At 41.5% G+C, this 23485-nt stretch overlaps 1 protein-coding gene, 1 long non-coding RNA gene and 1 pseudogene across 13 annotated transcripts in view; 2 read left to right on the top strand and 1 right to left on the bottom strand.

The window, feature by feature from the left end:
- LOC144576540 (putative uncharacterized protein C6orf52) overlaps positions 1-23485 on the top strand; it is a 132121-nt gene that overhangs the window by 29910 nt on the left and 78726 nt on the right. For 2 of the 10 annotated variants that reach the window (XM_078368457.1, XM_078368458.1), the window contains one exon: positions 386-701. The exons of the other annotated variants lie outside the window; for them this stretch is intronic. In XM_078368457.1, the coding sequence (XP_078224583.1) occupies positions 386-528 (143 nt within the window). In that variant the 3' untranslated portion in view covers positions 529-701. Of the gene's footprint in view, positions 1-385; positions 702-23485 lie in introns of those variants that run through there. 10 annotated transcript variants of the gene reach the window in all.
- On the top strand, positions 384-21072 carry LOC128931716 (AP-1 complex subunit sigma-2 pseudogene; annotated as a pseudogene). The gene is made up of 2 exons (XR_008480573.2): positions 384-728; positions 13798-21072. The product of XR_008480573.2 is annotated as an AP-1 complex subunit sigma-2 pseudogene (transcript).
- Positions 5130-23097, bottom strand: LOC144582051 (uncharacterized). Of its 2 annotated transcripts, none has more exons than XR_013533841.1 (2): positions 22962-23097; positions 5130-6956 (listed from the first exon to the last, which is right to left on the bottom strand). It is a non-coding gene; the product is annotated as an uncharacterized LOC144582051 (long non-coding RNA). The 2 variants fall into 2 exon arrangements; XR_013533839.1 differs by lacking the exon at positions 22962-23097 and adding an exon at positions 19603-19737.

The raw sequence follows: 23485 nt of genomic DNA, 5'->3' as shown, positions 1-23485 counted from the left end.
CATTTGACTCCCTGGTTCAATCTGTTCTTCTGTCTCAGCCTCCTGAGTAGCTGGGATTACAGCCATCTGCCACCATGCCCAGCTAATTTTTGTATTTTTAGTAGAGACCATGTTGGCCAGGCTGATCTTGAACTCCTGACTTCTGGTGATCCACCCACCTCTGCCTCCCAAAGTGCTGGGATTACATGTGAGCCACCATGCCTGGCCAATACTACTACTTTTATAGCTTAAATTTCTATTTTCAAGTCTAACTGAAAGGAAATATACAATTTAAGAATTTTAACCTTTACTATCTGCAGTACTTCCTGCAAATGCTTTCTAAAAACTTTCTAATATGTGTTCTGTAAAACTCTATTTCTTTCATATCCATTATTGACTTCTGCAGATCCACATCTTCATTTGAATATTGAGGAATCAAACCAAGAGTTTATGGTGAAAAGTGAAGAACTCTACGACTCCCTCATGAATTGCCACTGGCAGCCGCTGGATACAGTTTACTCAGAAATTCCAGATGACACCCCAAAGTGAAGCAAGATGTTCATGAAGCTCCCCAGTTATCATATTAATTGTGTCTTCTTTTGTTTAGGGAAAAAAGTAGTTCTCCCAGGAAGGTACTGGATTCTGTATATGAAAACTAGCACCCAGGGCTTACATGTGATTGACATAAGAGAACATTAATGTAAATAAACTTCACCAGCACATCTGTTCCTGGAAGTGTGTTATATTAGGTAAGTGTCAGAAGAGCTCATGTGGTGATCATGGTAGAACAAGCTGTGCTACAAAACCCTCGGAAAATAGGTTTAATATGAGGTGGGTTTGAGCTGAACTGATTGTGGCATTGCCTACTGTGATATGATTTGCTGCTTTCTGTAACTTCAAACTCTCTTAGAAATTATATCCATAGGCAATTTAAGGTTCCTTGCTTCTGTCTTGTCTAGAAAATGTTAGAACTGGATGCTTGATCTCCATTTCCTGGCCCCATGAGAGACAGCTAGAGGTGGTGGTAGAGACTCAGTTGATCAGAAAGATTCCTAAGCATCAGGCTGGGTGTGGTGGCTCACACCTGTAATTCCAGCACTTTGGGAGGCTGAGGCGGGAGGATCAGCTGAGGTTGGGAGATTGATATCAGCCTGACCAACATGGAGAAACCCTGTCTTTACTAAAAATACAAAAATTAGCTGGGTATGGTGGCACATGCCTATAATCCCAACTACTCAGGAGGCTGGGGCAGGAGAATTGCTTGAACCCAGGAGGCAGAAGTTGAAGTGAGCTGAGATTGTACCATTGCACACCAGCTTGGGCAACAAAGTGAAATTCTGTCTCAAAAACAACAAAAACAAAACAACAAAAAAGCATGGAAAAGGTTTGCTTGATCCAAACAACCTGTCAAGTTTCTAAGATAGAGGAATTAGGCCCTCATAAAAGCCAGCCAATGTGTATATTGACTGTGTTCCTTATAAGATTTTTTTTTTTTGTCCTGAAATAATCATTGTATTTTGATACTTAAGTGACCCTAGGGACTGATCTGAGTTGACCACTAGAAGGCTGATTGCTTAGAAGGAAGTTGATCAGACTCTGGGCAAAGGCAATCTGACATCTCTTCTGCTCTGAAGGTGCTTGACAGATGCTAATCTTTGCGCTAACCAGGTTCAAAGACCTGAAACCTGGGTTGAGAGCCAGGTGGGCTGAAGCCACTGTAAAGGAGCTTCTTCTGCCCCATGGTTTCTCAACCTTGGCACTATTGCCATTTGGGGCTGGACGCATCTTTGCCGTGGGAGACTGTCTTGCATGTTGTCCTGACCTCTACTGCTAGATGCCAGAGGCACCCTGCACTTTATTGTGACAACCAAAATTTCTCTAGACATTGCCAAATGTTCCCTAGGGACAAAAATGCCCCCCCACACACACACACACAATTGAAAACCACTGGAATAGGGCAATGTTTTCAAACTAGAGTGTATCAGAATCTCCTAGAAGGCTTGTTGAAACACAGATTCTTGGGCACCATCCTGAGTTTGATTCAATAAGTTTTGGGTGGAACCTGATGATTTTCAATTCTCTAAAAAGTTTCTGGATAACAACACTCTGAAAACCACTGACACAGGGATATTCTGAACTAATTCAGCTTAGTTCTACCTAGAACAGAGGGTGAAGTTCTGCTTTCACTCTTCCCTCCTTAATACAAGCTGTGCAAGTCCCTACTTTCCTACAAGGCCTGGCTTGATAAGCCTTCCTCCTCTAGCCATATGTTATGGGGACCAGCACTATATTCAGCTCCAGGGAATGGCTCTCATAGCATCTGAGTCATGTGTAGTAATCCCATTCTTTTTGCCAGTGATCAGTGAAGACATCTGATAAAATTCTGGCTAACAAGATGTGAGGTGATGTTTTATCTCATTTTTCAAAGGAGGAACAAAAAAAGAGACAGCTGCAGTCTCATACTGAGCATTAGTTTTAGATGTGATGCCTGATACTGTGGCAGACATATTGTGACTGTCAGGAAAACAATCTTAGGGTAGTGCTGATGCACCTGGGATGGCAGTGAAGGAAGATGGAAAGACCCTGGATCCATGATAATGGCTTCGAAGCTGTTGAATTAGCCAACCCTGGATTCTCTCTTATCTGGACTTAGGTGTAATCCACTCTGAATTTTTGTTATTTCTAGCAAAGTATCCTGACTATAGCATGGATAGATACAGATAGCATGTGTGTAGAGCTGTGCTGTCTGATATCACAGCCACTAGCCACATATGGCTATTGAATTTCTATTAAGCAAAATTAAAACTTTACTTTTCCTTTTGCACTAGGTACATTGCAAGCGTTCAGTAGCCACACGTTGCTGGGGCTACCGTATTGCGTAGCACTGGTCTTACAGGTCTTATAGGTAAGACCAGTGCTACGCAATACGGTAGCCCCTAGCAACATGGTAGCCCTGAGATTAGGTTAGGTGGATTCTCAATTTTTTTCACACTCTTTTTCTAATTGTTCCCCTCTATAAAATTTTAATTCCATATTTATTATATATGCTGTATGCCTGTTCCTTACACATTGGAAAAAGTAAGACTTATCCCCTCTCTATTCCTCCAGAACCAATTTTCACCTCCTTGGAGGTTGATACTGTTCCCTGTTGCAAATACATGGCTAGTGTGGTAGTCATAAGTAAGTTTAGGCAGGGATTTTAGGTCACTGTAAAGAATTTGGGTTTTATTAAAATTAGGAGACAATGAAAGAATTTTAAGCATAGGATTGGCATGGTCAGTTTTGCCTTTAGAAAGTCACTTCAAAGGCAGAGGGGCCAAGATAGCTGATTAGAAGCAGCTGCAGTGCTCATGGAGCGGAATGAAAGTGGCAAGTGAATTTAGCACCTTCAACTGAAATATCCCAGGTTCTTGCATTGGGACTGATTAGGAAAACAACTTGACCCACAGAGAACAAAGAAAAGGGTGGGGTGATGACCCAATTGGGAACAGCCTGGAGCCAAAGGAACCCCTGCTCCCAGCCAAGGGAAGTGGTGAGTGTGAGTGGTACAACCCCACTCATGAAACCACACTTCCCCCATGGATCTTTGCAACCTGCAGATCAGGAGCTCCCCTTGTGAGCTCATACCACCAGGAGCCTTTTAAACATATGAATGTATGCTGATGCTTTTATTTTGTCCTGAGCTCCCTCATCACACCCTAAATCCAGATCTTCTTAATAAGCTTCATCAAGTTCTGCATGCCATGTTATATGCTGCTCCACCAAACTGAGTTTAACAATGCTGCCCAAAACCTTAGAATCATTATCTAACTGCTAACTTCTATTCATTTTCATCAAGCCTTATTGTGTGATGCTATGCCCCTTATGGACATACACACTGTATGTCATTCAATCTAAAATTCTACTAAATGTAAGTTCCATAATTTCTTGTACCACTAAGAAATATAAAACCTTGCCAATTAAACTATGACAATACTTTTTTTAACTATTTATAATTTTTATTTTAAAAATTTTAAAGGGGCCCTTTTAGACCAGGGATTTGCAAACTATAGCTCATGGTCCAAATCCAACCACCTTGGATTTAAATAATGCTTAATGAGAGGTAGCCAAGCTCACTGGTTGCCCTTTTGGCTGCTTTTGCACTACAATGGGAGAGGCAAATCGCTGGGACAAAGATAGGATGGCCTTCAGAGGCAGAACTATTTATCTGGCCAACCCCTGCTCTTGCTTCATTTAGACACTTTTTTTAAAAAATCACACTGACCAGGCACAATGGCTCACACCTGTAATCCCAGCACTTTGGGTGGCCAAGGCAGGCAGACTGCCTGAGCTCAGGAGTTCAAAACCAGCCTGGGCAACATGGCAAAACCCTGTCTTTGCTAAAAATACAAAAAATTAGCTGGGTGTGGTGGCAGTGCCTGTAGTCCCAGCTACTTGGGAGGAGAGGCAGGAGAATCACTTGAACCCAGGAGGCGGAGGTTGCAGTGAGCCGAGATTGCACCATTGCACTCCAGCCTGGGTGGCAGAGCAAAGACTCTGTCTCAAAAATAATAAATAACAATGAAAAATAATACTTATTTACACACAAGATTGTTATAAATGAAATAAACTGGTCATTTCTTTACAATGAATATGCAAGAAAACATGGATTTGTGGTCATTTCTTTAAAACAAATATGGGCTCCACTAGAGTCAAATTTCGGCCCTGCTGATTTGTTTTCTGTACCCTTTTCACTGTCAAATCATCATGTCATCTTTTTGAAAATATTTTAAATAGGATCAGCAATAAAGACTGGCCTTCTCATTTGGAATCACTGCTAGGGCTGAAGTCCTCTGACAGTTCTGTAGGTTAGAAAAAAATTTTTTTCCTATACCCTTCGTAGTTTTTAGTGCCCTCCCCCACCATAATGGAAAACAGATTAACGAGAGAAAAGCTGACAATTGTTAACATGTGTACATACCCAGACCCAGAAGATACCCAGGGAAAAATGAGTGACTCTCATAGAGGTGGCTTAGAACTCAGGCTTTAACACCTGTGACCTTCATCTCAAAGGAAATTGAGGGAGGCAAGTTATGGGGAGGTGACTATGAAAAGCACAGGAAACATGGGTAAGGTTTATCACGCAAATTTAAAAATCAGTCCCTTCTCTATTGATGAGCATCTTTATTGATTTAATGGACAGTTCAGTGGCATTAAGTATATTGATGTTGTTGGCTACCATCACCACCATCCATCTCCAGAACTTTTCAAACTGAAACTTTGTACCCATTGAACAATAACTCCCCATTCCCTTTCTCCTCTCATCCCCTGGCAGCCACCATTCTGTCTCTATAGATTTATTCTGGACATTTCATATAAATGGAACCATATAATATGTGATCTTTAATGTCTGGCTTATTGCACGTAACAATGTTTTCAAGGTTCATCCATGTCGTGGCATATGTCAGAATTCTTTTTCAGGATGAATCATTTTCTATCAAATGTACGTGCACCACATTCTGTTTATCCATTTGTCTGTCCATTTGGGTTGCTTCCACCTTTTGGCTATTGTGAGTAATGCTGCTATAAATATGTTAGGTTTTTAAGGCAAGTTAGGTTTTTAAGGCAAAGTAATGGCTGAGGGTTACATTCTGCTAGCAGATTATCTTTTACAAACAGGCTCGAGCCCCAGGAAGACAGTGTTCCCCTGCCTTCTTCTTGGAGGCCAATTTTCACAAAGCTCTCAAAATTCAAAGAGCTTAATTAAACCTTTTCCCCAGAATACTAAGGCTCGTGGCTCTATACTTACATAAGTGTTCAATCATTTAGTGGTTCTTGGCACAGCAAGAAGAACTACTCTGCTTTAAGGTGACTTTCTGTCCTTACTTACATATCAAACAGCTGACAGCCTAGCTAGGCCACATGGCGAGACCCCATCTCTACAAAAAAGTACCAAAAAATTAGCAGGGCATGATGGCATGCACCTGTATGTAGTCCCAGCTACTTGGGGGACTGAAGTGGGTGGATGGCTTGAGCCCAGGAGGTCGAGGCTGCAGTGAGGTGAGGTCATGCCACTGCACTCTAGCATGGGTGACAAAGTGAGCCCCTGTCTTAAAAACAAACAAAAAAGCTGGATCCCTCTCTCAATAAGGAAGAGAGGGAAAACCACTAATTTCTGAAGGGACACTCCTTAATTAGGGCATTTTACAAAACACATAACAATATTTAAGACTGTGATTAGAATGGGTTATAATGAGTAGGACTTACATTAGGAGTTAAGAAACAGTTACTCGGCTGGGCACGGTGGCTCACAGTGGCCAGCACTTTGGGAGGCTGAGGTGGGTGGATCACGAGGTCACGAGATTGAGATTATCCTGGTCAATGAGGTGAAAGCCCGTCTCTACTAAAAATACAAAAATTAGCTGGGCATGGTGGCGTGCGCCTGTAGTCTCAGCTACTCGGGAGGCTGAGGCAGGAGATTTGCTTGAACCCAGAAGGCAGAGGTTGCGGTGAGCCAAGATCATGCCATTGCACTCCAGCCTGGGTAACAATAGTGAAACTTCGTCTCAAAAAAAAAAAAAGCCACTCATGGCTAAGGTGCCAACTGCAGTCAGTTGAACTTTCACGCCTTCCATGTTCACAGTGACCTGGGATGTTCTTCCCGCAGGCTCAGAGGTGGTCCCCAGGTCTGCCACGTGTCCTAGGCAAGATCCATGAGGAAAGTAGGACACATATTCCAAAATAAGGGTTATTAGTTTTTTTTATTGTTGATACTTTATATTTTCTTTGAAGTAGTTCTTACTCTTGGAGCAAATACCAGTCTGGTTTTACAGGGACTTCGCTCTGGTTCAGAGTTTTCTCTCGAATCCTCAGTTCTAGGCATTCCACAGTAAGTGGGTAGGTCTCCAACTCCAACTTGTTAGCGAACATGCTAGAGGATTCATACAGCCACTTTAAATCCCCAGGGCCATAGACGCACATATCTTGCCAATAGTGGCCTGTAAGTAAACAAGAAGACATCAAGGGAAACAAAGTAAAACAATCACCAAAACTAAGACATCTTGCATCCTGAAGAGAGAAAGCATTCTGGATTTGTTCACCTCTGAGATGAGTGTTTACTGTGTAAGATAACGCTGCTTCATTTGCAAATGATTCTGTCAACTGCATTTATTTGCAAAAGCAGCAAGGATGAGTCTGAAATAGAATTTTGTGGGCAAATGCAAGTTTCAAGCTGAAAAGTTGTAGGAATATATAGCACTAATTCATTCAATAAGACAATGGCTATTCCTACTACCAGGTGACACTTCCTGGTGTCATCTTGATTTGCAAGATGAATCAGGCATCTGATCACATCTGGAGAGGTATATGTAAGGAAGTACATATACCCTAAATACTAAAGTACAGAATGAAACATCTTATATGCCCCAGAAACCCATGGAGTACTGTGGAAGTTAGGTCAAGAAGTAGAAATAAAGGCCTACATGAGGTAGTACGTTCTTTTTTTTTTTTTGAGATGGAGTCTTGCTGTCACCCAGGCTGGAGTGCAGTGGTGTGATCTCTGCTCACCACAACCTCTGCCTCCAAGGCTCAAGCAATTCTCCTGCCTCAGCTGCCAGAGTAGCTGGAATTACAGGTGCACACTACCATGCCTGGCTAGTTTTTTGTATTTTTCATAGAGATGGAGTTTTACCATCTTGGTCGGGCTTGTCTTGAACTCTTGACCTCATGATACACCTGCCTCAGCCTCCCAAGTGCTGGGATTACAGGTGTGAGCCATCGTACCTGGCTGAGGTAGTAAGGAGTTTTTAAAAAATTATTTCAAATTGTACTTTAGTTTCCGAAGCATCTTTGTGTGGCCAGTAAGTGAGAATTTGGGTGACTAAGTACACATAGTCTTGCACAGAAGACGTACTATCATGCTGTGTGTGGATGTGAAGTTTAGGATGTGAAGTATCTCCTTTTTTTTAATGACTCTAGTCAGTACATCCTTCCCAAGGACTCCTCCACTCCATATTGCCCCTTCTCACTGACTGCCTCCTCTGTCCAACTCCAAGCTGGAACTAGAAGCCACACACTTCTTTCTCCCTCCCTCCCACGATGCTTCACCTTTACAGAAACCTGGGCTGATCCAGAAACAGAGCTGGGAAGCCTGATCTCAAAATGCCCCACCTTCTTCTTTCCTTGTTTTATCTTATTGCCCCATTAGCTGCTATCCTATTCCTTGGGGGAAGATGAGACACAAAGGGTTCACAGGGTGTAACCACACAATGGTGATGGGGGATGGTTCAGGGTTGGCAGGCACAGGGCAGAAGAGGGACACTATGTTCTTGGGTGTCAAAAGGACCCTGTACCTGGATGGTAGGGTAAAGTTTTAAGCCTTGCATGGTGTGGCTAGAAACGGCGTGGCTTTAGACCACTGACTTTGGCAGCAGTGTAAAGGAAGGATTTAAAGGATGAAGATGACTTCTACTGACAGGCAAATGGTAAATTCATGTGGACAACAGGAAAGGGCAAGGGACGTCAATTGTAGGAAGGGGCTGGGTGAGCTGAATTGGAGAAAGGAGAAAGGTAGCAAGGCACAGGAGTTTTTTTTTGTTTTTGTTTTTGTTTTTTGTTTTTTGAGATGGAATCTCGCTTTTGTTGCCCAGGCTGGAGTGGGCAACATGATCCCACTCGCTGCAACCTCTGCCTCCTGGGCTCAAGTGATTCTCCTGCCTCAGCCTCCCAAGTAGCTGGGATTACAGGCATGCACCACACGCCTGGCTAATTTTGTATTTTTAGTAGAGATGGGGTTTCTCCCTATTGGTCAGGCTTGTCTCGAACTCCCAACCTCAGGCAATCTGCCCATCTCAAGCCTCTCAAAGTGCTGGGATTACAGGCATGAGCCACTATGCCTGGCCAACATGGGAGCTTTCATTGGAACCAGGAATGCAGGTTAGAGAAAGGAGGCAAGGTTAGAAGTGAAATCAACTGGCATAAGGGAGAGGAAAACACTGGGTTAGTTTTGCTTCCTGATGAAGTAAAGTTGTAGGAAGAGATGTGGGCACACAGACACCTCCACGGATTGCAGTGTGGCCCATCTCAGTATTCTAAATGCCAAGTTGGCCAAGGAGGTATGCCTTCAATATTATCTCCCAGAAAACAGGCAGCTGCTATGTTTCAGTGCATGGTGGTTTCCCAAACTGCAATTTATGAAACATGAGAGTTAAGAGAAAGACATGAAAGAGAAAAACTACCAAAAATAGGAGTGATGGTTTTACAGTCAAATAAATTCAAAAAAGATTGCATATTACTCCCCATATCACCAGATGACTGGCTCTGACATTTCTGCATTATTTTCTCAGCATTTTCTAAATGGATTGGGCCATGAAACACCTTTTCTCATCACATCCCTCCAGAGCCTGGCATTACAAAGGGCATGATGTTCTAACTTCATGTACTGCAGATGTGTCCTACGCACGGGGGCTGGTTTCCCAACTGTCTAACCATAGTCTGCAGTAAGACAATGCAGACATTGGGCAGATTGGGGAGCTTTTATAGCAATCTGACATTACCACAAAATTCAGGCAGCATTTTGCTTTCTTGTTTTTTTTTATTAATCCTTTTCATTATATTTTGTAATAATGTTACTGCACAACTAATTGGAAAGAAAAAACTGGCTCTTCACATATGGGTAAAAAGCACATTTTTGAAGAGCAGTGGCTTAAAGATATTGTTCCCATAGACATTGTTTGTATTTTTTTTTTTTTTTGAGACGGAGTTTCGCTGTTGTTACCCAGACTGCAGTGCAATGGCATGATCTCGGCTCACCACAATTTCCACCTCCTGTTTAAGCAATTCTCTTGCCTCAGCTTCCCAAGTAGGTGAGACTACAGGTGTGCACCACCATGCCCAGCTAATTTTTGCATTTTTAGTAGAGACGGGGTTTCACCTTGTTGACCAGGATGGTCTCGATCTCTTGACTTCGTGATCCACTTGCCTCTGCCTCCCAAAGTGCTGGGATTATAGGTGTGAGCCACCGCACCCGGCCCCATTGTTTGTATTTTTTTGAGACAGAGTTCTGTTCTGTCACCCAGGCTGGAGTGCAGTGCATGATCTTGGCTCATTGAAACCTCTGCCTCCCAGGTTCTAGTGATTCTCCTGCCTCAGATTCCCAAGTAGCTGGGATTACAGACATGTGCCTCTATTCCCAGCTAATTTTTGTATTTTTGGCAGAGACAGGGTTTTACCTTGTTGGCCAGGCTGATCTTGAACTCCCAACCTCAGGTGATCCACCTGCCTCAGACTCCCAAAGTGCTGGGATTACAGGCGTGAGCCACTGCACCTGGCCCTGTTCTCATAGACACATGAGTCTCATGGATTAGAAATATTAAGAATGTTAACAAATACACAATGGCTAACTTTTGTTTTGCCATTTAATTAAGTGTCTTCCATCATCTGTTTCTATCATTTCATTTTTAAATATGTTATTTTAACATACATACAAAGGAGGAAGGACTTAATTTCGAATGAAGGACAGTCCTTTAAACTTCAGAAACATGGCTTTTTGAAAAACTTGCTGCATCGTGCTTCTTTCTCATTTTGCCAAGGTTTGGTGAGGATTTTATCACATAGTGACATTCTTCATAGACTAGGCTGCGAAAATGACTGACTGAGAAAAATGAGTTCTCAGCTTCTGGGTTCGAAAGGAAGGGAGAGGGGAAGTGAGGAGGGGCTTTCCCACTGACTTGCTCTGAAGGCACTGAGAACCAAAACAGAGCAAATCTCTCGTGGTTCACAAACAGGAGGTCATGCTCATGCCCATCTATGTATTAAGATGACGCATGAACTGAGAAGTATTTTGAAGAATTTTGTAACTTGTTTTACATCAAGCAAGTATGTGTGTGTGAGTAGGGAAGGCTAGTCAAATGCTACCATTTACAGTGTGTTCATGAGACTTGAGCACTTTCCATGTTCCATCTAGCTATTACTGCAGGAAGCAGAGGCTGTAGGGAGGCAGGTTGCGGTGACAAAGCCCTAGGCTCCAAATCAGGTGGCCACGTTCTGTTGCTGGTCCTGCCTCTCACTGGCACCTTACGGGCTTGTCATTTTTTTTCTCAGAGCCTCAGTTCCTCTATCTATAAAGTGAGGAGGACCAGAGTTCTTAGGGTTCTAGAGCTCTAAATCTGTAAGAGGGAATAATTACTGCAAATCTGCTGGCAGGTACTTAGAGCTATTAATTCTTGACCACTCGCTGTATGACCCAGGCACAACCATTTCCATGATCATTCCAGACAGACACCATCATTCTAAATGCCCTTTCACTGTCTCTCTTTATTCTGATGGTGAAAATGGAAGTTCCAATGGAGAGAAAAAAAAAAAAGAGGAAGTGTTACCATGGCAACCTTTGTGAATATCTTCCTGGAAAATCCACTTCACAGCTCTAAGACTTGTAGCTGTGATTTCTTGGTTCATGGATCCAGGGGAAACTACAGGGTTCATGAGGAGAGAGACAGAAGTGGTTGGAAGCAGTCGGGGAATTGTGGAGGGATCCTAAACAACTGTGTTCTTCCTGCAGGACATGGGAATTTGTGTATATGTTCCCTTTGCTGTTGGCCCTTCTGTGCTCCCTTTTTCTTTTCTTTTTTCTTTTTGAGATGGAATCTCCCTCTATTGTCCAGGATGGAGTGCAGTGGTGCCATCTTGGCTCACTGCAACCTCTGCCTCCTGGGTTCAAGTGATTCTCCTGCCTTAGCCTCCTGAGTAGCTGGGACAACAGGTGCACACCACCATGATCGCCTAGTTTTTTTTTTTTTTTTGTATTCTTAGTAGAGATGGAGTTTCACCATATTGGCCGTACTTCTCTCAAACTCCTGACTTTGATCTGGTTACCTCGGCCTCCCAAAGTGCTTTGATTACAGGTGTGAGCCACCATGCCCAGCCTTTCTTTAGAACACCACCAAATCAACAAAACAAACCATTGGAGGAACCACCTATTCCTTGATTCACCTCTGTGAATCTTTTACTTAATGAGACATGGAAATGGAATGCATTAAAGACTTAATTTTTAGAATGTAACCTATTAGCCTTTAAATATGATTTAATATCTGTAACCAGGATTCAAACACACAGACTACTTAGCTAAATTTCTAAAACACATTACAGAAAAATTATTTCCCTATGACAGCTGTTCTCAAAGGTTAGCATAACTCAGAATCAGCTGGGCTTGAGAACGCAGCTGGCTACTCCTCTCTGCAGAGTTTCTAATTCTGCAGGTGTGGGAGGAAGCAGATAATTTCATTTCCAACTTCCCATTGCTGACTGCTCTAGAAACCATACTTTGAGAACTGCAGAGGTACAAAAAACTATACCTCTTGATGATGATCTTAGAATGCACATTTTGGGCCAGGCATGGTGGGTCACACCTATAATCCCAGCATTTTGGGAGACATAGTGGGAGGATCATTTGAGCTTAGAAGTTGGAAATTAGTCTGGGCAACAGAGCAAGATCCTATCTCTATTTTTATTGTATTGTATTGTACTGCATTGTATTATATTGTATTGTATTTTTTGAGATGGAGTCTCACTCTGTTGCCCAGGCTGGAGTGCAGTGGTGCAATCTCAGCTAACCTCTGCCTCCTGGGTTCAAGCAATTCTCCTGCCTCAGCCTCCTGAGTAGCTGGGATTATAGGCATGCACTATTATGCCCAGCTAATTGTATTTTTCCTAGAGACAGGGTTTCACCATGTTGGCCAGGCTGGTATTGAACTCCTGACCTTAGGGTGATCTGCCCACCTCAAAGTCTCAAAATGCTAAGATTACAGGCATGAGCCAGAGTGCCCCACCCCATCTCTATTTTTAAAAATGCATATTTTAAGACTGGGTACAATGGCTCACGGGTGTAATCCCAGCCCTTCGGGAGGCCAAGGTGGGTTGATCACCTGAGGTAAGGAGTTCGAGACCAGCCTGGTCACCATGGTGAAACCCTACCTCCACTAAATACAAAAAATTAGCTGGTATGGTGGCTCATGCATATAATTCCAGCTACTTGGGAGGCTGAGGCAGGAGACTCACTTAAACCTGGGAGGTGGAGGTTGCAGTGAGCTGAGATTTCACCATTGCACTTCAGCCTGGGCAACAAGAGCGAAACTCTGTCTAAAAAAAAAAAAATTAGATTTTTTACTTCTTTTGTAGAGGAAGAGAAGAGATCTCAACATTCTTCCACTCCATCTTCCCAAAACAGAAGTAGAGTTGAGGAGATTGGTCCTATAGGGGTTTCTTTTAACTACAATTGACCCTTCAATAGTGTGGATTTTAACTGAGTGGATCCACTTATACCTAAAAATTTTTCAACCAAAGGTCGATGGAAAGTACAGTATTTGTGGGATGTGAAATCCACGTATAGGAAGGACTGACTTTTCCTATACTGAGTTTCTTAGGGAAGGACTTGAGTGTGTATGAATTTTGGCATATGTGGGGTTCCTGTAAACGATCCCCTTATTTACTGATGGATGACTATATAGTTTCACATAAATACTAAATCTGCCACTTCATTATCTCCTTCTTTCCTGGTATTTCTCTTGCTGGCAACTGTGAAATAGCATCCAACTCCTCCTCCCACGACTTTTTATAATGACAGTCCTCTCTTACTGATTTGTAATTGGCTGCTTTATATAAAAAGGTGGTTATATATGTATCTGAACACTTTTTCTCCACCTTGTCTTTTATCTCAAACTTTTCTTGTTTAAATTGTTTATATGTATTTTATGTTAGTGGGATCTTTCCCCATTACATTTCTTGGTGGTTATTATAAGAAAGCTATTGAATGTCTTATGTTTTAGTTCCTTCCTATCTTTTTAGGAAGTCATATAAGGATGGGATTTGAGACCAGCCTGGCCAGCATGGTGAAACCTGTCTCTACTAAAAATACAAAATATTAGCTGAGGGTGGTGGCCCATGCCTGTGAAGAAGAGCAGCAGTCTGTTGGTATGAGATATTTGAGGTGTTTTTGTTGAATTTTTTTAGGAAATAAAAGAGTTTTTCTGTGGGGTACAGGTGGGTTTTTTTTTTTTTAAGCCAGGAGGTGTTGCTGGGGGTGGGTATCACAAAGTCCAATGTCACAAGGTTGGGTTATCAGTTAAAGCAGGAATGATTTAGACAGGAACAATGGTGGAATGTTGCAAGGTTGGTTAATTGGGCTCTGCAGGAGCAGCCATTTTCCTTCTTTTTGTGATTTTTCTGTTACTTCAGATTCTCTGGCTCCAGGAGGCCATCCAGAGGGTATATGTGGGTCATAGAGGTCACCATGGCCTAACCATGGTACAGCCCATGGTACAGTCAGTTTAAAAACCTTACACCAACCTCAGGAGATCTGCCTGCCTTGGCCTTCCAAAGTACTGGGATTACAGGTTGAGCTACTGCATCCTGCCTGTTTTACTGTCACACTGGCTGGACTGCAATGGTGAAATCTCAGCTCACTATAACCTCTGCCTCCCAGGTTCAAGAAATTCTCTTGCCTCAGCCTCCTGAGTAGCTGTGATTAACGTGCACACCACCACAACCAGCTGCTTTTATGTATTTTTAGTAGAGATGCGGTTTTACTATGTTGGCCAAACTGGTCTCTAGCTCCTGACCTCGTAATCCACCTGCCTTGGCCTCTCAAAGTGCTGGGATTACAGATGTGAGGCACCACACCTGCCCACAGTGAAGTATTATTTAGGCATTAAAAATGTAATACTGATAAATATTACAACATGGATGTTCCTGGATATATTATGCTAAGTGAAAGAAGCCAGTTTTAAAAGGTCACATATTATGTAATCCTATTTATATGGAAATGCAGAATAGAGAAATCTCTAGAACAGAAATTAATCTAGTGCTTGTTTAGGGCTGGCGGTAGGGATGGGAATGGGGAAATAGGAGGGGAGATAAGAATTGAATGATAGCTAAAGGGCATAAATGTATGCCAGACACCACTGAATTGTGCACTCCAAATTTTATTCACCCTTTCCATTTTCACCTTTACCTCATCTTGTCAAAGGATAGTCAGTAGTCAACTAGCATACCTTATTTTTGCATATTTTGAGACAAAGTTTTTTTTTTGTCACCCAGGCTGGAGTGCAGTGGCACAATCTTGGCTCACTGCAACCTTTGCCTCCTAGGTTCAAGTGACTCTCCTGCCTCAGCCTCCCAAGTAGCTGGGATTACAGGTGCCTGACACCACACCCAGCTACTTTTTGAATATTTAGTAGAGATGAGTTTTAGCCGTGTTGGCCAGGCTGGTCTTGAACGTTTTACTTCAGGTGATCCACCTGCCTTGGCCTCCCACAGTGCTGGGATTACAGGCATGAGCCACCACGCCCAGCCTAGTATATAAACCTTGAGGATCCTTTTTGGCAGCAAAGTGATTCTCCTCTTTTCTTATGGCGACATAATACAGAATTAAAAACTTTAATTTTTATGGCAACTGAGGAGTCTTTAGTATTTAGTAATTAGTTACTAATAGTTACAAATAGTTGCTAATACTAATAGTTATTAATATAGTTACTAATACTAATAGTTACTAAATACTAAATTATTATTTGGTAATTACTAATAGTTACTAATTATTTACTACTTACTAAATAGTAAAGTATAATTTTGTGTTCAAAAATTATAATAATGCATTACTAAGGTTCATATTCAGTATCCCATTGCTGAGTCTGGCTTCTTTTTGTTGTTGTTGTTGAGACAGAGTCTCACTTTGTCACCCAGTCTGGAGTGGAATGGCACGATCTTGGCTCACTGCAACCTCCACCTCCCAGATTCAAGTGATTCTCCTGCCTCAACCTCCTAAGTAGCTGGGATTACAGGCACCTGCCACCACACCTCGCTAATTTTTTGTATTTTTAGTGGAGATAGGGTTTTGCCATGTTAGCCAGGCTGGTCTCAAACTCCTGACCTCATGATCCATCTGCCTCAGCCTCCCAAAGTGTTGGGATTACAGGCGTGAGCCACAGCTGAGTCTGGTCTGAGTCTGGCTTCTTATTAAACTTGCCAATCTTGTGACATGCCTACTGGTTATGCACATGAATAGATCTCATTGGCACTCCACAAGGGCACTTTGTTATCGGCGTAGTGCTGAGTTGATTTTGTTTTCAATTGCTTTTCTTGCTTTTAAATTACTAGCTATTATTAGTCTTGCAATTTAATTTGTTATAGCCTACTTGGCTAACACTAGCCCTAGACTGCAGAGGTGTATGTTTGGCTCAGCAATATTTGGGTCTATAATGTTTCCATGGAAGGCATCTATCACTTAAGGTAAAGCACATATTTTCCTAAAACTTACTTGTACAGTGTCACTTCATTGGTGATATGTGATGCCTGAGTCTGCTATTTGAATAGCTTGCATCATGCTCTCAGAGTAAGAGTAACACTATTTCTTTATTAATGATTTATGCACAGGTTTATTGTGTATCCGGCCAGGACTAGGGTCAAGTGACGAGGCATTAACTCTTGGGGTTTGTGAGTGCTGATCCTGAATGTGAACACCTTCTTGAGTTTTAAACCCCAGGTGTTTCACATGTCTCATCCTAATCTTGACCTTGCGGTCTACAAAATCCTATACATAAGGCCTAAAAATATAAGTCATTCAAGGCTGGGCATGGTGGCTCATGCCGTAATCCCAGTACTTTGGGAGGCTGAGGTGGGTAGATCACCTGAGGCCAGGAGTTCGAGACCAGTCTAGCCAACATGGTGAAACCCCATCTCTACTAAAAATGCAAAAAAATTTAGCCAAGTGTGGTGGCATGCATGTGTAGTCCCAGCTATTCTAGAGGCTGAGGCAGGAGAATCACTTGAACCTGGGAGACAGGGGTTTCAGTGAGCTGAGATCACACCCCTGCACTCCAGCCTGGGCAATAGAGTAAGACCATCTCAAAAAAAAATGTCATTCATAAACTTTGTTAACATGAGTTTCAGAATCCATTTCTCAAATTCTTTGTTGGAGAATTTGGGAATAAGAAGTAAAGTTGGGCCGAGTCTAATCACATTGTTCTTTAAAAACAGAGAAACTTTCCTGCCATGGTCAGAGGGAGATGGGATGAGGGAAGAATGGTTAGAGAGATGCAATGTTGTTAGGTTTGAAGATAGAGAAAGGTGACCAGGAGCCAAAGAATGTGGGCAGCCTCGAGAAGCTAGAAAAGATGAGAAAGCATGCTCCCTAGACCCTCCAGTTAGGACTGCAGCCCTGCCAGTGCCTTGAATTTAGTCCAGTGAGACCATTAGACTTCTGACCCATAGAAGATCATAAATTTGTGTTAAAACAGCCACTGAAGCCAAGTGCTATGGCTCATGCCTGTAATCCCAGCACTTTGAGAGGCCAAGGCGGGCAGATCACCTGAGGTCAGGAGTTCAAGACCAGCCTGGCCAATGTGGTGAAACCCTGACTCTACTAAAAAAAAAAAAAAAAAAAAAATACAAAAATTAGCTGAGTGTGGTGGTGTGCACCTGTAATCCCAGCTACTCTGGAGGCTGAGGCAGGAGAATGGCTTGAACCCCCATAGGTGGAAGTTGTAGTGAGCCTAGATCGCACCCTTGCACTCCAACCTGGGTGAGAAGAGTGAGACTGTCTCACAAGCAAGCAAGCAAACAAACAAAAAACCCACTGAGTTTTTGTCCATCTGTTAAAACAGCCAAATGAAACTAACACACCTCCTGAGATAAATGAACATTTTAAGTATTGTTTTTTGTCTTTTTATATACTGTAGCTTAGTGGGCTGAAGCATGGGGATCTGGCTTTACTATTTGAGATTTGAATAGCAGTTCCAGAATTCCCACTTGTTCTAATGAGCAGAACAAGCTGCTTTCAGGTGGAAAGACCTCAGGACCTCCCTTGGTGCTGCAGTGCCCGCTGTGGTGGGCTTGAAGTGCTTGAAGCAGGAAAGTGATCTTATCAAATTCTGATGCTACAGTTGTTGCCACCAAAGCTGTTAAGTGGATATCGTGGCTGAAACCCAAGGCCATGTGGAAAGTTATGTCTACTCTGGTGGGAGCCAGAGTTCACTGCTGCTTTCTGAAGCCCGTAACCTCTACTTGAATGAAAGAGGGTCTATCCCATAAATTTAAAAACCATTTTCAAGAGCTAAACAAAAATTTGAATCTTCTGATTGAAAGTGCCCCCCCTTTTTTGTTGTTTGTTTTTAACTTGATGTGGAATCTTACTATATTGCCCAGGCTGGTCTTGAACTTCTGGGCTCAAACTATCCTCCCCCCTCAGCCTCCTGAGCAGCTGGTATTATAGGCATGTAACACTGAGACTGGCTTTGAAAGTACATTAATTAATTTTTAATTAATTTCTAAAAGGAAATCCACACATTAGATATTTTCTGATAAAATTTCAAGTCCTCAAAGTCAAAGAAAAAATCCTAAAAGATTATAAAGAGCATAGATTATCTAGCAAAGGAAAAGTTCTAATTAGTAACAGAGTCTTCATTAGTGACATTTGATACTAAAATTAATTAGAGCAAAGTTCCAAGGGAGATTATCTTAAATTCAGAATTATGTACCAACAAATCTATCATTCAAGAGTGAAAACAAATATAAGAACTTTCAGAACATTTATTATTTTTTATTTTTTGAGATGGAGTTTCGCTCGTTACCCAGGCTGGAGTGCAATGGCGCGATCTCGGCTCACTGCAACATCTGCCTCCTGGGTTCAGGCAATTCTCCTGCCTCAGCCTCCTGAGTAGCTGGGATTACAGGCACGCACCACCATGCCCAGCTAATTTTTTGTATCTTTAGTAGAGATGGGGTTTCACCACTTTGACCAGGATGGTCTCGATCTCTTGACCTCATGATCCACCCACCTCGGCCTCCCAAAGTGCTGGGATTACAGGCTTGAGCCACCGCGCCCAGCCCCAGAACATTTATTAATAATTATCCAAGGATGTAGTCTAATAATATAAAATATTAATTTAAGAAAGAGATAAGTGGAATGTAAAAAAATAGCAAGCAGAGAAATAAGTTAAACCCATAGTTAAATATAAGTAGTTGTTGATAACATTACTTTGATACTGATGGTAATTGTGAGGAAATTGCCTAAAAAGTAGAAGCAAAGATTAGATAAATCTGGTGTATTCTCTCTTCCTCCCTAATTCTACTTTTGACAGAAAAAGTCTGTTTTCCAATTCTTAAGACTTTTTTCTTTTTCTTGCCTTATCAAGCTGGCTATAGTTTCCTTTAAAATGTTGAATATGAAAGTGGTAATGTCATCCTTATTACTTTCTTCAAATAAAATACTTCTGAGATTTCATCTTTAAGAATAACATGTTTGCGACCAGGCGCAGTGGCTCATGCCTCTAATCCCAGCACTTTGGGAGGCCGAGGTGGGTGGATCACGAGGTCAGGAGTTTGAGACCAGTCTGGCCAACATAGTGAAACCCCATCTCTACTAAAAATACAAAACATTAGCCAGATGTGGTGGTGTGCACCTGTAATCCCAGCTACTTGGGAGGCTGAGCAGAAGAATCATGTAAACCCAGGAGGCGGAGGTTGCAGTGAGCTGGGATTGCACCAGTGTACTCCAACTTAGTCAAGAGTGCAAGACTCCGTCTCAAAGAGAGAGAGAATAAAAAGAATAACATGTTTGCAGTAGATTTTTGGTAGGTAGTTATATATCCAGCTTACCCGTGAGTTTCTTCATTTAGCCTCTTCTTCTTCTTTGGAACCAAACCAGGTCCATAGACATTCTTTCTTCCAGTTCAGGCATTCTGATTGCATTGGTGTTAAAAGAAGCCGGGACTTGTGCTTTTGTTCCTCTAAGAGTGTCCTCTCACCTTGAAGATACCGACTTTGCTGGCTCATTCTGAGATTTGTGGAAATCAATATCCCGTGCCTGCTTCTTCCCACATGCAATACTGCTTGAACTTTGCTGCTCTGGAAACTCCTTCACATACTTCGTGGTTTACAGTTTCTATTTCTTCTAGTTTCAATGAAGTTAGAGTTGCTAGTTCTCATTCTCTTATATTATTCACTGAAGGGGATTACTGACTTTTTATTGACATCTTCCAGCAAAAATCACAGCAGAATTCTTTTTTTTTTTTTGAGACGGAGTTTCGCTCTTGTTACCCAGGCTGGAGTGCAATGGCGAGATCTCGGCTCACCGCAACCTCCTCCTCCTGGGTTCAGGCAATTCTCCTGCCTCAGCCTCCTGAGTAGCTGGGATTACAGGCACGCGCCACCATGCCCAGCTAATTTTTTGCATTTTTAGTAGAGACGGGGTTTCACCATGTTGACCAGGATGGTCTCGATCTGTTGACCTCGTGATCCACCCGCCTCGGCCTCCCAAAATGCTGGGATTATAGGCTTGAGCCACCGCGCCCGGCCAAGCAGAATTCTTATCAGAAATTTACAAGCTAATCCTAGTTAATTGGCAAGTGCAAGGACCAAAAATAGCCGTGAACATTTTGAGCATTATAACTGAAATGATGCTATTGCTGTTAGAAAAAAAATAGATAAATGGAAAATAATAGCTTAGAAACTGACCCAAGGAGCTTAGACTGAGAAGCAAATAGCACTAAAAATCAGCACTGTTTAGACAGCACCACAGCTTCTTTTCCTCAGCAAGGCGACAGGGACTTTCCCTTAGCCGCCGCCCCCGGCCAAGCTCCGCCGCGCCCACAGCCCGCGGCCGCCATGCAATTTATGTTACTTTTTAGTCGTCAGGGAAAGTTTCAACTGCAAAAACGGTATGTCCCACTATCAGACAAAGAGAAGAAAAAGATCACCAGAGAACTTGTTCAGACCATTTTAGCACGGAAACCTAAAATGTGCAGCTTCCTTGAGTGGGGAGATCTGAAGATTGTTTACAAAAGATATGCTAGTCTGTAGTTTTGCTGTGCTATTGAGGATCAGGACAATGAACTAATTACCCTGGAAATAATTCATCGTTACGTGGAATTACTTGACAAGTATTTTGTCAGTGTCTGTGAACTAGATATCATCTTTAATTTTGAGAAGGCTTATTTTATTTTGGATGAGTTTCTTTTGGGAGGGGAAGTTCAGGAAACATCCAAGAAAAATGTCCTTAAAGCAATTGAGCAGGCGGATCTACTGCAGGAGCCACGTCATAAATATTTTAATGTCCCTGTGTACTAAATGACTACCCATCGAGTATGCAGAATTTCACAGAGGAAATAGAATGCTGATATACATATGAAAGAAAATATCCTCAGCATGGTGATTTGTTATCTTGTATAATTATAGTAGAAAATTTCAGAACTAGTACTTTTATGATTGTATTTTTTTCCTGTTCACATTCCAAAATTTTCTGTTTTATTTTCATTCTATATGTGATCCTGATACAGCTCATTTCTCTCTGAAACTGATTTAATCTCATCTTGGTAAAATATGACCTAGAAGTGTTTTGAGTAATATTAAATCTTAAACACATACATATTATCATTAATGAACCACCTATGATTAATCTTACAAGAGGAAAACAAGGCAATCATTAAAATATTTACCAAAGATAATGTAGCTGAAGTGCTAGGTCAAAATGAGCAGTACCATAATACATAGTATGGTTTGGTCTTCAAATATTGAGGTTAAAAAAAGAAACCATTTTGTGTGAATATCTTACAATCTGTATGAGGTAATGTGTTCTAATGTATCACATAAAAGTAAATGTGAAAATAATACAAGAAACTAAAATTAATTTGTGCTATTATATATTTAAGGTTAAAACATTCAGTCTTAGGAAATTTTGTAGTGCCACATTTATTGAATCACACTTGTGCTATATAATATCAAACAATCCCTTTAAGAACTTATTAGAGAGCTATGTCTGAAAAGTCTGTTTTGCAATATCTGTTGCTTAACAATAACTCTTTCAAAGCATTAATGCTGAGTTTATATAGTTCAAAAATTCTAATGTTCAGTTTTAATGCCTAAATACTTATATTTTACTAGTGATGGCGTTTTAATATATTAAGTCCTTGTTTAAATACTTAATGCTTTGTTAACTGTGGCATTATATTTATGAATTTTAAAACCTTTAATATTGATAACGATTGCATATTCTTTTAATAAAACATGCAGCATACTTTATTATAAGAGGAAAACAATTTATTGTTTATATCTAGAGAGCATAAAGCCTGAGTTAAGTAACTTATTAAACAATAACTTCACAAGATGTTCAAACTGATTTACCACTGAAAGAAGATGTATGAAAATGTATTTTGATCTCACTTAGCATTAGGCAGGTATACAGATAAGATTTTCCATTAACATTCTCACTGTAATGCACTACATTTGAAGCCCCTGGATGTGCTATCAAATGGGAAATTTAGCACCATACATTGGAAGCATTGAAACACATTGGTCTTTCATTTTCATTTTTCCCCTCCATTCCTCCTTCTGCCCCACAATATGTTATTCATCTGGTTTTAATGCTACATAAATATGCATTGTCTCATGCCTGTTTGTGTTGGATGCCTTGTGTTAAGCTGTAACAAAATGTTACTTCTTTTGCTATCTGTATACAGCTGCTTGCTTTAAATTACTAGATTCTGAAATAGCTTTCCTCTCATGTCTAAAATAAAAGTATTGCATGTAAAAAAAAATCAGCACTATTCAATAAATGGTGCTGGAAACGTTAAGTATTCAAATGGACAAACATACATTAGATGCATTGCTTATGCCCCCTCCCACAAATAATTTTCACATATATCAAAATGATAAATCAAAATCAGAAAAACCATTAATAGAAAATATGAAAGAATAATCTTATGGTTTCAGGGTATGGCAGGCTTTCTTAGAGAAGGCTTAAAATGCATAGACCATTATAGTACCAGGATGGCTGGAGTAAGATAAGGGAGGAGGTGCAAACTGGGTGAGGTAGCTCATGCCTGTATTCCCAGCACTTTGGGAGGCCAAGGCAGGAGGATTGCTTGAGGCCAGGAGTTCAAGATTGGCTTGAGCTACATAGGGAGAACCTGTCTTTACAAAAAATAAAAATAAAGTTAGCCAGGTGTAGTGGCACACACCTGTGGTTCCAGCTACTTAGGAGGCTGAGGCAGGAGAATTGCTTGAGCTCAGGAGGTTGAGGCTGCAGTGAGCTGTGATTGCACCATTGCACTCCAGCCTGAGTGACAGAGTGAGAGGCTGTCCACCCTGCTGCCCTGCAAAAAAAAGAAAAAAGAAAGAAAGAAAAGGAAAAGGTGAGAGGCCCAGGGTGAGGAGGGATGGAGAGAAGAGTTGGGCAGATCCTGTGGCAACCTACAGGCTTTAATGAGTTAAAGACTTTTTGGCAAAGTGGCAAAAGTACTTGAATCAGGAAAATAATCTTGTCAAATTTGTGATTTTTTTTTTTTTTTTGGACAGATTCTTGCTCTGTTGCTCAGGCTGGAGTGCAACGGTACAATTGTGGCTCACTGCAACCTCTGCCTCCTGGGTTCAAGCAATTCTCTGCCTCAGCCTCCTGAATAGCTGGGATTATAGGTACCCACCACTATGCCTGGCTAATTTTTGTATTTTTAGTAGAGACAGGATTTCACCATCTTGGCTAGGC

Source organism: Callithrix jacchus, chromosome 4 (assembly GCF_049354715.1).
Source record: "Callithrix jacchus isolate 240 chromosome 4, calJac240_pri, whole genome shotgun sequence".
In the NCBI taxonomy this organism is placed as follows: Eukaryota; Metazoa; Chordata; class Mammalia; order Primates; family Cebidae; genus Callithrix; species Callithrix jacchus.
Note: the sequence above shows the minus strand (reverse complement) of the source record. Positions and strands in the feature narration are given on the sequence as shown.